This window comes from Oncorhynchus tshawytscha, linkage group LG28, assembly GCF_018296145.1.
Source record: "Oncorhynchus tshawytscha isolate Ot180627B linkage group LG28, Otsh_v2.0, whole genome shotgun sequence".
In the NCBI taxonomy this organism is placed as follows: Eukaryota; Metazoa; Chordata; class Actinopteri; order Salmoniformes; family Salmonidae; genus Oncorhynchus; species Oncorhynchus tshawytscha.
Window position 1 is genome coordinate 21,361,140 of NC_056456.1, and position 14,610 is coordinate 21,375,749.

General features: G+C 39.7%; 1 protein-coding gene across 1 annotated transcript; it reads right to left on the reverse strand.

The window, feature by feature from the left end:
- Positions 1-686: 686 nt before the first annotated feature.
- Positions 687-2,119, reverse strand: LOC112226469 (pancreas transcription factor 1 subunit alpha). The gene is made up of 2 exons (XM_024390836.2): positions 1,329-2,119; positions 687-1,208 (listed from the first exon to the last, which is right to left on the reverse strand). Exons 1-2 carry the CDS (start codon positions 1,927-1,929, stop codon positions 1,000-1,002), a joined length of 810 nt encoding a protein of 269 aa, XP_024246604.1. The 5' UTR covers positions 1,930-2,119; the 3' UTR covers positions 687-999.
- Positions 2,120-14,610: the final 12,491 nt, after the last annotated feature.

Genomic DNA, 14,610 nt, shown 5'->3' on the forward strand with positions numbered 1-14,610 from the left:
CTAATACAGAAAAGTAATCTACCTTTCTTTTACCCCCATCCGAAATGCACGTGTTAACCCGAAATGCTCTTAGCCAGTTGGTTTTATGAATGTGTGTTTGCAAGTTTGGGCACAGGCATATATCTGGGCTACCACTACATAGATATGGGAGAGCTGACGTAAAAATGGCAAGGGAACAGATTGAAAGGATGCCGCTACCACGGGAAGAGTTTTCCTTGAAGCACCTGCAGAACATTGAAGCTAACAGTTTTTACTGCAAGCCATCGGGTTTAATGTACATCTGATGTGCATACCTAATGTAGTTTTACATGACGTGTGTGTTTGTTTAAGCTACAGAGCTAAGATCCATACAGGCCGCCGCTTCATAAAACGTAGGCCCTGTGAAGGAGTTTTCAGACTCCATCAGATACCCAGTAGAATGAAGATAGTTGCTCATAGAGTATACGCACATGCATGGGTTGAGACCGAGGCCCAGTGTGCATTGCAATTCAACTAATAATGCTCGATATCACTTCAGTTCATTGATTTATGCACGGTTCTGCATGCGTATAACTTTCGTTTTATGGATATGTTATCTTCACAACTTGGATATTCAATGATACTTCTTAAATATATGTAAGCATATTAGCCTATGAAGAAAAGTGGTATAGACCAGACAACACAAAGTATTCATCATTTAAGAGCATTTATCAGATTGCATATACATATAAATTATTTTACATTTCAGTAGGCCTATAAACATATTTTGGTTTTAGTATATTCATCAATATTCAAATAATACATATTATCATGGAAACAATTAAATACATGTTGCTTTACATGATGATTGCCATGCTGCCTGAATTAAGAATAGAGATCATTGCCATATAAATATATTATTTACACTTAAATAATCAACGTTACATAAGAATCAACGTTAAGAGAACATTATATATTAACATGGATTTACCATGGGTGTATAACAATAGATACCTTTCAGACATAAACATAAAATAACATTTATTGGACTGAGATTAAGGTTAAAGGAGGCTCGTTTTCAATGTTGGACAGGGAGGATTTCATGTTCAGTTTCCGTGGGTCCTCAGGTGTCCAGACTTTAGCGGTTCTGATTATGTTCTGGTCTTTCAGCTCTTTCTCGTCTTTCCAGGACAGAGAGTGTCCGGCGAGGGGAGGCAGCCCGTAGTCAGGATCACTTGGAGATGGAGATCCTGAGAAGGGGACAAATGATTAGTAACGGACCAAGTCTTTAACAAATGAGTAACAATACAGTTCAAAGTTAAGTCATTATCATAGGCATTATCTAACCATATGAAATGTAGGCTACTTACTTGTTCCTCTGTGGCAAATTATAACTTTTTTGGATTGTGTCAGTGCGTCACTGTTGGAGTTTCGGATGCGCATATCGGACTGCACGAGCTCAGCGAGGAAGTTGATGTAGCCAATGGCCAGGCGCAGGGTATCGACTTTGGATAGCCTCTTTTCGTACGGTAGAGTGGGGATGTGAGACCGGAGTCCCTCGAAAGCATCGTTAATTGACTGCATCCTCCGCCGCTCACGGATGTTGGCAGCCTGCCGTAATTGTTGCATCTCCATATCGGATCTCATCCGCCTCCGCCTTTTCAGCATCGGGCTATCTCCTCCCACCTGAGGCGACAGCTCTGAGGTGCTGTCAGTGCATTCATACGAGCAGGTAGACGAGGAGGAAGAGAAGGACAAGTTACTGATGTCACAATAGTCCCCATCGTGCGCTATCCTGCTGTCCTTATAGTAATCTTGGAAATGGCTGGTGAGAAAGTTGACATCGTCATCCAGAAACTCGTCGGTGTCCAAGTGGTCCCTGGAGGACTGGTCAGTAAAGAAATCATCGTCATCAAAATAAGGGGAGGAGAAGGAGTCCAGTCCAGTAAATGGATCCAAGACAGTGTCCATTTTTAGATGTTGTTTTCGTGTTGCCCAGTAACAGCAAGTTTGCTCTTTGCGCTGTCTCTGGGTGCTCAAGAGTTAGTTCAGCTGAAGGCTGGCACGCGAGGACTCTTATAACTACATCCATAGTCGTGTGCCATTAACCAAAAAAAGCCAGCCAATCAGCGTTGAGTATACACTACGCTCGGCAGCGGAGGGTGCACCTAGAGATAATAATCTCTTACCACTCAGCCCCCCTTCCATTTATGGCGCAGCGTTTACCCCCCTCCTGCCCTACATGGAAAACTGAACATAGGGGAAACAAAGCATTAGAGGACAAATGACCTACTAAGTCTAAAATCTGCAGCCACCCTAACATTGTACCTTTTATTCAATACAGTTATTTTTGAGAGGAACTCGCACACTGCTCTTGCACGGATCACCTTTTAATATTGTATTTACTTATTAAAGCTTAATTAACCTGTCGGCATCATTCTTGGCCTTCATCAGAACTTTTGTGAACATCTGTATTTCAGCAAGAGCAGTGTGCAGGTTTCTCTTTTCTTTGAAGTACTCGCATTATTCCCATTCCTTTATTGAATGTTTGTTTCAACACAACCATTACATTATTTGCTTGCATCATAAGTGTCCACATCTGGTTGCACGTTCCCACAATAATAGATTATTATTAGGCTGTTATATTGTAATACACATCAGAGTCCTTTCCGAGGCTCCACGGAGGCTCCACGTCTTAATTCTCGTATTGATCTTTTGTCAATGCAATCTAAATTGGTTTCCTCTTATTCAAAATCTAAATTTCGAGAACAGAAAAAGTCTGCATTGAATGGGCTTATCTTGCATCTACTGCACGCTTGCATCCATTGGGACTAACCAATGTGTAAAGTGAACAAAAAGATGTAGTAATTAAAGGGTCGGTCATATAACAATGATAACATCTCTGACACCTCATGAAGGCAGTCATCTTAAAGCAGGTACCTGCCCAATTCAATAGCCGACCACTCGTGCCCGCAGCAAGCTGTTAGAGTCCTTTGGTCTGAGCACTTCATTATTGGAGGAGTCCAATTTCTATTAGAACCCATAGAACGCAGAGTAAACATTTGTATGAGAATAATGTCATTGAAATGAGACGTAATTTCAGTGATAGACAGGCGAACATAATGATGTGTTCATCAGTCATAGGTTTTACGATGCTGCTCTGCCTACCCATTGGCTCTGCACAGTGGACACTCGCCTGTTCACGCCGCAACAATCAAAAGAGAATAGAGAGCACTTTACCGACAAAGCAGGGGCGTTTCTTGCCTCTCAATAGCGACATACCCTCTGTCACCGTAAACGAGTAATTTATGACAAGAAGTGCTCTTATCTTTAAAAAAAAAGTGAAAAGGGCACAATGCAAAACAGCCACAAAACATTGAGAGCCCCTTGCAAGTGTGACTACAAAATCTGTAGTTCAAAAATAATATTAGGCTACAGCAAAACAATATATATGGAATTCCTCTTTGATAAACAGAATAGTTGGAAATCGGCCTACTTTTCCTATTGCCAACAGGGATGTTTTATTACGTGTCGTCATATATATGAGACTTTATGAAGTCCTATCATAATGTTACGATGTCTTAAAATATAGTGGAAAGGTTACAGACTGAGAATAGCTGTAGTTATAGTCATCAGTATGAGATTATATTACGATACAAAAATGGGTTATACATGCTTATGATTTGACAAAGAAAGCTTGTATAACTGCATCATACCTGTTGATTTGAATGAAACCTAGTGGGATGAGGGATTATCTGTGGATGATCATCCGTCTCGTGCAAAGTTGAAATGTATCCTATATCGCAGGCAATGCTCAAAATAAGTTATTCATTTTGTTTGATCTCAATCAAAGATAAGGATGCAATTATAGTGCAACACTTATAGTGCAACAGGTAGACTACCTGAAGGCGTTGTGAAATATGTGCGGGGTAGCCTATTAATATCAAAAGCAGCCACAAAATATCAGGCTAGCAAAATGTTCAAACTAAACTTGCATCATTTTAAAATCTCATTGACATTTTTGTTTCAGTTTTCACATTAAAGGTTGAATTCACCTGCCTTTATCGAAAAGTAGTCTTTCTGGTTGTCTTGAAACCATGTGTGCTGGAGTATTTAAAAAAAAATGGAACCTTTATTTAACTAGGCAAGTCAGCTAAGAAAACTGATTTACAATGACGGCCCCTGAACAGTGGGTTAACTGTCTGGTTCAGGGGCAGAACGACATATTTTTACCTTGTCAGCTCGGGGATTCTATCTTGCAACCACTATTATTATAGTCATAATTGTACCCCAATGACAATTATATAAATTGTCTGATTAGGAAATATCTGACGATTTGTATCATGTGTTGGGCTAATATGTTGGATAAATGTCTGAAGAGGTTACAGGAGACGTAAATGTAAAAAGTGTCCCACTTTTTCTGAATTCACTCCTATAACAGTACTACAAGAAAACACGTAGTATTACAAGAACCAGAGCCTTGCCTAACATACGGTGGGGGTGGGGAACAAAAATGGTTGCTAAATATATTTTCAAACACCAATACATAGTATCTACATTTACATCCCAATTTGGCACAGTGCATTATTTATTCGTTTTATAACCTTAACATCAAAACAGAAAAAACGATGTCAATGATCTTACCATATGCGTCAGGGGATGAGCTTCCTGTTTGAAGCTTGCTCTGCCCCCCTCTATGATGTCACACCAATGTGATTTTGATCATGTAGTTTCTCTGCAAGGAATATTTAACAGTAGGTTTGATTTTCTCTTGTCAGACCAAGATATAAATGCCTCGGGATTAAGCTTTCCCAGTTTATATGATGTCCTATTATCCTTCTTCACCCTAGTTTAGATTTTTAAGGGAGGTTTATTTGTGTTCCAAAATTCTGTTTTTGATGTTTGCCTTTTTAATTGAGCTATTGTTCGTTTTTTCTAGACTGCAGAATTGTGTAAAATAAGGATAAAGCTAGAAGTTAAGACAATATTGCTGATTTACATTGGCTTATATCAATTAACATTTCATTTGGTCGTATTCAAAACGAGTTCTGAATGTGCGTAAAAATGTGCCCAACATTCTATGAATGCGATACCAAATAGTCCATAATATTGTAAGAAAACTCGACTTAAATCCTTCAGGTGTTCAGCACCATAATAAAAGTTCTTAAGCCTAAGTGGTTCCATGAACATAAATAAATTCACCAGTAAAGAGACCGACACACTGACGACAGCAAGTATGTTTTTTTTAATGGGGAAACTGGTGTCAGAGTAAAGGTAATGTGCCCTCACAGTGCGCGTCAGAGGTCGTTTACGCCGGTACCTGAAATGTTGACTGGTCGGAGTCTACGAAACTCCCATTCACTCCCATTCAGATTAAGATGGAGGGGGTCACTTTGTTAGTCGAAGGAGAAAACAAGTCTTTAACTGTAGGCTCGCCGCAAGCTACAACATGAGGCATTGGAGGCACAGGCCGTGGGAATAACGCCACTTGCGCGGTGAGCTAGTCAATGCAACACGTTCCATAATAATGAGTGCTGATGCTGCTTTGCACCTTGCATGCGCATTTTGGTTTTCTTATAATAGGCCTACGTTTATGTTAGAAGAGCTAATACAACATAATATAATATATTTCCACCTATCCTAGAACTTTTAAAGATATTTTGGAATTGGAAAGTATACTATGAATCTGATAATAAACACATTTTCTTGATTCATACTGGCTTAAATGATATGTTCATGTTTACATGCAATAGATCCACAGCTCTGCATGATGGTTTATTGCACCAGTCTGGTGCCTGAGTGCTGACTGGTCGTTTATTTACAAATTGCTCGCAGACAGGACCGTGACTGTCAACGTCACACGATCAATTCACCAGTGTGACATACAGTATCTCAGTGCCAGCGGACGCTGCAAAGCGAGCGCCGGCATGGGAACAGCAACACTTGGGTCGCTTCAACAGACGGTATAATGGTGAACATTATAAATGAGGTGTATTACGAAGGTCATGGTGTATTACAATTCATGGTGAGGGAGGGCCAGTGATGCATGATTCCAGGACTCAATAGCCTACGCCTATAGTTTAATTGTAGATTTTTCAAAGTAGCTTTACGCTCACTAAATCAAGTGATAAATTAACATATAGCCTACTTGGTGTCTGCTGTGCTCAAAACACATGGATATGGAAAATCTCTTTGTTAGAAAGTGAAAAGCCCAGTGGAAAAGGTGGCGGTAATCATCACAGAAATCCATCTTGTGTGTCCAAAATATTAGAGAGATGCAAGACAAAAATGCAAACTAAATGGTTTAAACAGATACAAAACGATTAAATAAATGTTACACCTTGCTATGCACGTTTACACGTGCTTTGGAGCGCACATGTAAACATAGTATCAAGTGGCAAGGTATTTTTGGGGTTAAGAAAATGTGCTATATACATTTATGCCGAATATGAACGTTCTCAGGTGAACACTAGCCTATGGGCCCAATCATTAATAATAGCACCTGTAACTAATACATTCATAGGTAGTGCAATTTACCATAACGCGTCCACACAGAACGAATGATGACAGAAATCAAAATATTAAGACTCACAGGTTACCCAATGTAACCAGCATATCCTGTGGTGCTGGAGTCAGCCCCCGCGCCATAGTCGCACGTCCAGCCTTGTGCCATTAAATTGCTTTTATTCTGCTCGCACGCTTTTCTTTTTATCTCACATTTTTAGTGACCTGGTACCTGAAAAGCTTGCTGGTAAAGTGCCATTGACTACCACAAACATGCGTTTTCATGGCCTGATTGAGGAGGTCAGAGTGTCAGCGCGAGGTGGATGAGCAAGCTGCCGAAACACTGGCGATTCCCTGGGAATCCCACCACATGCGCCGTGGCAACTGAAATAGCGCGCGGGGCGCTCGCTCTCCAGATTGCAAGACAAATTAGAATGGTGCTCATGGGGTCTGGAGAGTCTTGAGGCATTGATAGCAATGAATGCGCACGAAGTTCTTAAACCAATGTATTGTTTGAGATATTGTCTTCTAATTTTCCACCGACACACTATTTAGGCGTTCTCTGCTCACCAAGTGCAGCATCCATAACTTGTTAACTAAATGTTTGAAGGCTCATAGGCACACAACGCAGAGCAGAGTCTTGTGTTTATGATGTAGTGTAAATTATCATTACTTTGATAATTTCCAACAAGTATGATGACTAGCCTATGATTCAAACAATTATTAAACATTTAATCAGCGCACTTCAACAGGTAGCAAAATAAATGACCCCACTAATCAAAGCTCCCAATGTCTCTCTCCCTCCACCCATATACCCCTCTTCAGTCGACAACATATTAACATTACAATTGCTTAAGTATATCATATATATCCTCAGAGTTTAAGGAAGATTATTGATTCACTATTCCTTGGCCTTATAGATTTTTAGCACTAATCTGAAAGTCTTGGACTGGAGCTCTGGGCGGTTAAGGCTGTTTCACGCAGAGAGATTAGGGTAGGGATATTCGAGCGTCATACACATTGTAATACAACGCAGGGAACCTGGTGCTTCCTGTCTGGTTTGGTCTCGTTTACAAAATCTAATCTTTCTGTCTGTTTCCTAAGTAGCCAAAATAGCAGTTTAGTCAAGTGGCATTAAATGATAAGTGAATAACTAGCCCGACATATGGCTAACCGTTCTGTATATAAGATACATCCATATCGGGTTTCAGGGTGGCAATCTGACCCGTGTTTACCTGTAGGTGGCTATTTACTGTTTCTCTCCCATTGCGTCAGAGCTCATAGCGTCAGACAGACAGACAGACAGACAGACAGACAGACAGACAGACAGACAGACAGACAGACAGACAGGCAAAATAAACACATAGGCCGACAATTTAAGTTGATTAGTTGGAATCAAGTGTGACATGGAATAAAATATGCTGCTGCATGGAACAAAAATACTCTGCAGTTCTATGGCTCGTGTCTTGTCTCACCTGCATATTTCGAAGAGGTAGCCTTAATTGCATTTTTTTAATCATTTATTAAGACCTTCCTTTTCAAACTGACTTTTGATTTTGAATATGATTATGATTTTCCATAGATAGGTGGTGTGTTAAGCACATTTTGTGTGGGAAATGCGCTCTACAAATAAATACATTTAGCATTGGCTATATTATTTGATAGAATCTTGAGCAAATTGTTTTAATACTATTGCACCTATCATTTTACTTACCGGCATGTAAATTCACTCAATCTAGGCTAAAGCAATAACCTGAAGAAAAGTTGAAGGTAGAGTAAAGAGTTTCAATTAGCCAATTAGCCTAATAACTGGGAATTTGACACGATATAAGAAGTCAGGTTGAGAATCTAGCCGGGACACTGGGGTTAACTCAATTGGGATTAGTGTCGGGTTAGAGTTTTTAGCAGAGGATCTGTACAGAGTTTTCAGTACTGCCTGGGGCGTTTGAGTGTGGAGCGATTAGTGCCCCCTACTGGCAATTCAATACCATGCACTTCCAGCAGCATCTGGTCTCCCATCTAGGGATGGAGAGGCCCAACACTCTTGAGTATCAGATTGCCCTGGGGCAGGTTTAAATCCAGATCAAAATAATGTTAGATTATTTTCCCGATATCCTCGGTTCATCCTCCTCCTTGTTCAAATGGAAACAGGAAAGTTAATTAATATTTCAACCAAATGTCATGGGATTATTAGCATGATCTTGATTATAAACTACAATGCGGTATCATCGCTAGTAATCAAAAAGAAAGGAGGGACCAACATCATTTAAGATGGCACAGGGTTATTTTAACCCCCCCCCCCCAAAATAAAGGTGAAAAGTTGATCCCTGATGTGAAATTTCACCCATCTGCTCTACCCTATCTTGAAAGGTAAATTATATGTTCATATGCATATGCATATCTGAATATGAATTATTGACAAACAACGGAATTTAACTTTTACACGAAAAATAGTTTTGATGCACAGTTCCTTTAAATGGAGTAATTTAATTCGAAATATAATATACCATCAATGGGGTGCTCCTAATAAAGTTGCAGATATAAATCTAATGTGTAGAGCTGACCATATTTACCCTACACTTAACGAAAAGTAGGTCCATATGTGGAACCCTTTCACCACTAAAATGCTGTATAACCTTTTTCACCACCAAAGTGTTCAACCTGGAAACAAAAAGGGTTCTCCTATGGGGAAAACGAATAACCCTTTTCTGTTATATACACTCTTAGAAGTAAAGTAGGTCTGTGCCTGTTCTATGCAATACCTTTTTTTAAATCTGAACATTCTGTAACGTTTTCTAGGAAAAGCCCCAGTTGTTTCTTGCCATTGAGGACGCCTGGTGGTCAACAATGATATTATCATAATGTGCAGGTATTAAACACGGCTTAACCATGTCAAGAGCATGCATACTGTAGCTTCTCCTCCTTTGTACATCTACATTTTGGGCATCTTTTAATTATACAATATGTTTCATTTATTTATGTCCAAATATTGCAGATATAATGCTGTTTTTTTGGTCAAGAAGTGGATCATAAATGGCGAGGCATCACATTGAAGAAAAAATGCTCACAACACACCAGAAAACAACTTTGGAGTAGGCCTATTTTAAATGAAATTATGGGCACAAAGACACATTCAACTCCATTGTTCATAGAATCAGATGGAGGATTCATCATAAAACCATTTGATGTTCCCAATTATTTGAATGATTCTTTCACTGGCAAAGTGGACAAATTTAGGCAGGAAATGCCAACAGTGAACAGTGAGCCATCATGCACATGCAACAAAATAAAAATAAAATAAAATCATTTGAATTTTGTAAAGTTAGTGTGGGGGAGATGGAAAAATTCTTATGACAAAACCTCCTGGCATTGACAACTTAGGTGAGATACCTAAGTTAGATTTCAGTGCAGCCTTTGATATTATTGACCATAACCTTTTGTTGAGAAACCTTGTGTTATGGCTTTTCAAACTCCATATTTTGGATGAAGCGCTATCTAATTGAACTCAAAGGGTTTTCATGAATGGAAGCTTCTCTAATGTCAGACATGTAAAGTGTGGTGTACTGCAGGGCAGCACTCTACTCTTTTCTATGTTTACCAATGACCTGCCACTGGCATGAAAAAAATCATGTGTGTCCATGTATGCATCAACAACCACAGATAATGAAGTCACTGAAACCCTTAACAAAGAGTTGCAGTCTGTTTAGGAATGGGTGGCCAGTAATAAACCGGTCCTGAACATCTCTAAAACTAGGAGCATTGTATTTGGTTCAAATCATTCCTTAAATTCTAGGCCTCAGCTGAATCTGGTAATGCATGGCGTGGCTGTTGAAGAAGTTGAGGAGACTAAATTACTTGGTGTTACCTTAGACTGTAAACTGTCATGGTCAAAACATACAGATTCAATGGTTATAAAGATGGTGAGAGGTCTGTCTGTAATAAAGAGATGCTCTGCTTTTTTGATACCACACTCCACAAAGCAAGTGCTGCAAAGACCTAGTTAAGCTGCAGCTGGCCCAGAACAGAGCCGCACGTCTAGCTCTTCATCGTAATCAGAAGGCTAATATTAATATGATGCATGCCAGTCTCTTGGATAAGAGTTGAGGAAAGACTGACTGCGTTACTTCTTGATTTTATAAGAAACATTAATGTGTCGGAAATTCCAAATGTTTTGTATAGTCAACTTACACACAGCACTGACAAACACACATACCCCACTCAACATGCCACCAGGGGTCTTTTCACAATCCCCAGGTCCAGAACAAATTCAAGGAAACATATAGTATTATACAGAGCCATGAGTGCCTGGAACTCCCTTACATCTCATATAGAGCAAGTGAACAGCAAACCTGGTTCCAAAAAACAAATAAATCAAAACCTCATGGCACAATGCCTCGCCCTCATGTGACCTACTTGTTGTGTGTATGTACTGACATGTACAGTGCATTCGGAAAGTATTAAGACCCTTTGACTTTTAATTCTAAAACAAATTAAATACATGTTTTTCTCAATCTACACACACCATAATGACAAAGCAAAAACAGTTATGACATTTTTGCAAACATATAAAAAAATAAAAAAACAGAAATAACTTATTTACATACAGTTGAAGTCGGAAGTTTACATACACTTAGGTCAAACTCATTTTTCAACAACTCCACACGTTTCTTGTTAACAATCTATAGTTTTGGCAAGTCGGTTAGGACATCTACTTTGTGCATGACACAAGTAATTTTTCCAACAATTGTTTACAGACAGATTATTTCACGTATAATTCACTGTATCACAATTCCAGTGGGTCAGAAGTTTACATACACTAAGTTGACCGTGCCATTAAACAGCTTGGAAAATTCCAGAAAATTATGTCATGGCTTTAGAAGCTTCTGATAGGCTAATTGAAATAATTTGAGTCAATTGCAGGTGTACCTGTGGATCTATTTCAAAGCTTACCTTCAAACTCAGTGCCTCTTTGCTTGACATCATGGGATAATCAATAAGAAATCGGCCAATACCTAAAAAAAAATGGTCTGGTTCATCCTTGGGAGCAATTTCCAAATGCCTGAAGGTACCATGTTCATCTGTACAAACAATAGTACGCAAGTATCAACACCATGGGACCAAGCAGCTGTCATACCACTCAGGAAGGAGACGCGTTCTGTCTCCTAGAGGTGGACATACTTTGGTGCGAAAAGTGCAAATAATTCCCAGAACAACAGCAAAGGACCTTGTGAAGATGCTGGAGGAAACAGGTACAAAAGTATCTATATCGACATAACCTGAAAGGCCGCTCAGCAAGGAAGAAGACACTGCTCAAAAACCGCCATGAAAAAGCCAGACTACGGTTTGCAACTGCACATGGAGACAAGATCAAACTTTTTGGAGAAATGTCCTCTGGTCTGATGAAACAAAAATAGATCTGTTTGGACATAATGACCATTGTTATGTTTGGAGGAAAAAGGGGGAGGCTTGCAAGCCGAAGAACACCATCCCAAACGTGAAGCACAGGGATGGCAGCATCATGTTGTTGGGGGTGCTTTGCTACATGAGGGATGGGTGCACTTCACAAAATAGATGGCATCATGAGGAATTTAAAATTATGTGGATATACTGAAGCAACATCTCAAGACATCAGTCAGGAAGTTAAAGCTTGGTTACAAATGGGTCTTCCAAATGGACAATGACCCCAAGCATACTTCCAAAGTTGTGGCAAAATGGCTTAAGGACAACAAAGTCAAGGTATTTGAGTGGCTATCACAAAGCCCTGACCTCAATCCTATAGAACATTTGTGGGCAGAACTGAAAAAACATGTGCGAGCAAGGAGGCCTACAAAGCTGACTCAGTTACACCAGCTCTGTCAGGAGGAATGGGCCAAAATACAAGGCTACCTGAAATGTGGAAGGCTACCTGAAATGTTTGACCCAAGTTAAACAATTTAAAGGCAATGCTACCAAATACTAATTGAGTGTATATAAACTTCTGACCCACTGGGAATGTGATGAAATAAATAAAAGCTGAAATAAATCATTCTCTCTACTATTATTTTGACATTTCACATTCTTAAAATAAATCCTAACTGACCTAAGACAGGGAATTTTTACTAGGATGAAATGTCAGGAATTGTGAAAAACTGAGTTTAGATGTATTTGGCTGAGATGTATGCAAACTTTCAACTTCAACTGTATGTTTTCAGACCCTTTGCTATGAGACCCAAAATTGAATTCAATTGATTGGACATAATTTGGAAAGGCACACATCTGTCTATATAAGGTCCCATAGTTGACAATGCATGTCAGAGCAAAAACCAAGCCATGGGGTCGAATAAATTGTCCATTGCGCTCCGAGACAGGTTTGTGTCAAGCCACAGACTTGGGGAAGGGTACCAAAACATTTCTGCAGCATTGAAGGTTCCCAAAAACACAGTGGCCTGCATCATTCTTAAATGGAAGACGTTTGGAACCACCAAGACTTTCCCTAGAGCTGGCCTCCCAGCCATAATGAGCAATCGGGGGAAACATGCCTTGGTCAGGGAGGTGACCAAGAACCCAATGGCCACTCTGACAGAGCTCCAGAGTTCCTCTGTGGAGATGGGAAAACCTTCCAGAAGGACAACCATCTCTCTAGGACTCCACCAATCAGGCCTTTATGGTGGAGTGGCCAGACGGAAGCCACTCCTCAGTAAAAGGCACATGACAACACACTTGGAGTTTGCCAAAAGGCACCTAAACGACTCTCAGACCATAAAAAACAAAGATTCTCTGGTCTGATGAAACCAAGATTGAACGCTTTGGCCTGAATGACAAGCGTCATGTCTGGAGGAAACCTGGCACCATCCCTGTATTTCAGTGGCATGGACTGAGTGACTAGTCAGGATCGAGGGAAAGGTGAATGGAGCAAAGTACAGAAGGATCCTTGATGAAAATCTTCTCCAGAGCGCTCAGGACCTCAGACTGGGGTGAAGGTTTACTTCACAACAGGACAACGATCCTAAGCACACAGCCAGACAAGGCAGGAGGGGCTTCGGGACAAGTCTCTGAATGTCCTTGAGTGGCCCAGCGAGAGCCCGGACTTGAACCCGATTGAACATCTCTGGAGATACCTGAAAATAGCTGTGCAGCGATGCTCCCCATCCAACCTGACAGAGCTTCAGAGGATCTGCAGAGAAGAATGGGAGAAACTCCCCAACTACAGGTGTACCAAGATTGTTGTGTCATACCCAAGAAGACATAAGGCTGTAATCGCTGCCAAAGATGCTTCAACAATGTACTGAGTAAAGGGTCTAAATACTTGTGATATTTTTTTATTTTTTTTATAAATTAGCAAACATTTCTAAAAACCTGTTTTTTCTTTGTCATTACGGGGAATTGTGTGTAGATTTGAGGGGAAAAAACAATTTAATCGATTTTAGAATAAGGCTATAACGTAACTGAATACTTTACGAATGCACTGTATGTGTGACTGATAGATGCACACACACTACATGTTAATGTTTCTAAATGTATGTAAATTGTAAAGTATTTCGTATTATCTTTTTCGTTATGTGTTGGACCCAAGTAAGACTAGCAGTCGCCATTGGGGTCGGCTAATGGGGATCCTAATAAATCAAATAAAAAAATAAAATCAGCGGCACCGATTGGTCAAGACAGAAAAATAACATCAGGCTGACTGAAAAATAGAATCAGTCAGCAAATAACTACATGGTCAAGACCGGGAACAGAGTTCATAATTATTTTATTCTGTGTTCATATGTATGCACATATAATCCCTATACAATACAACATAAGATCAGAGTAGCATGACAGACCACTAAAACAGAATCCAAACAGTAAAAAAACTAAATCATCAATGAATAAATAGTTAAATAAATAAACTAATACAAGTATAAATTAGGTATAGATTTTGTATTTCTAATATTGTCTGCATGCTTAAAGGAACATCCTCATGTATAATTTCTGTACAAACACACACATGGCTATTTTCAAGTACAAGTGTTGTTTTGACTATGTACATTATGTTCATGAGGCTACTTGACCGTATTGAAGAAAGGCCAACATATCAAACGAGGAAATTAGGAAGCACTTTAAGAGACCCACACTCAAACACACACACTCACCTCTAAACACTGATGGACACACACACACACACACACA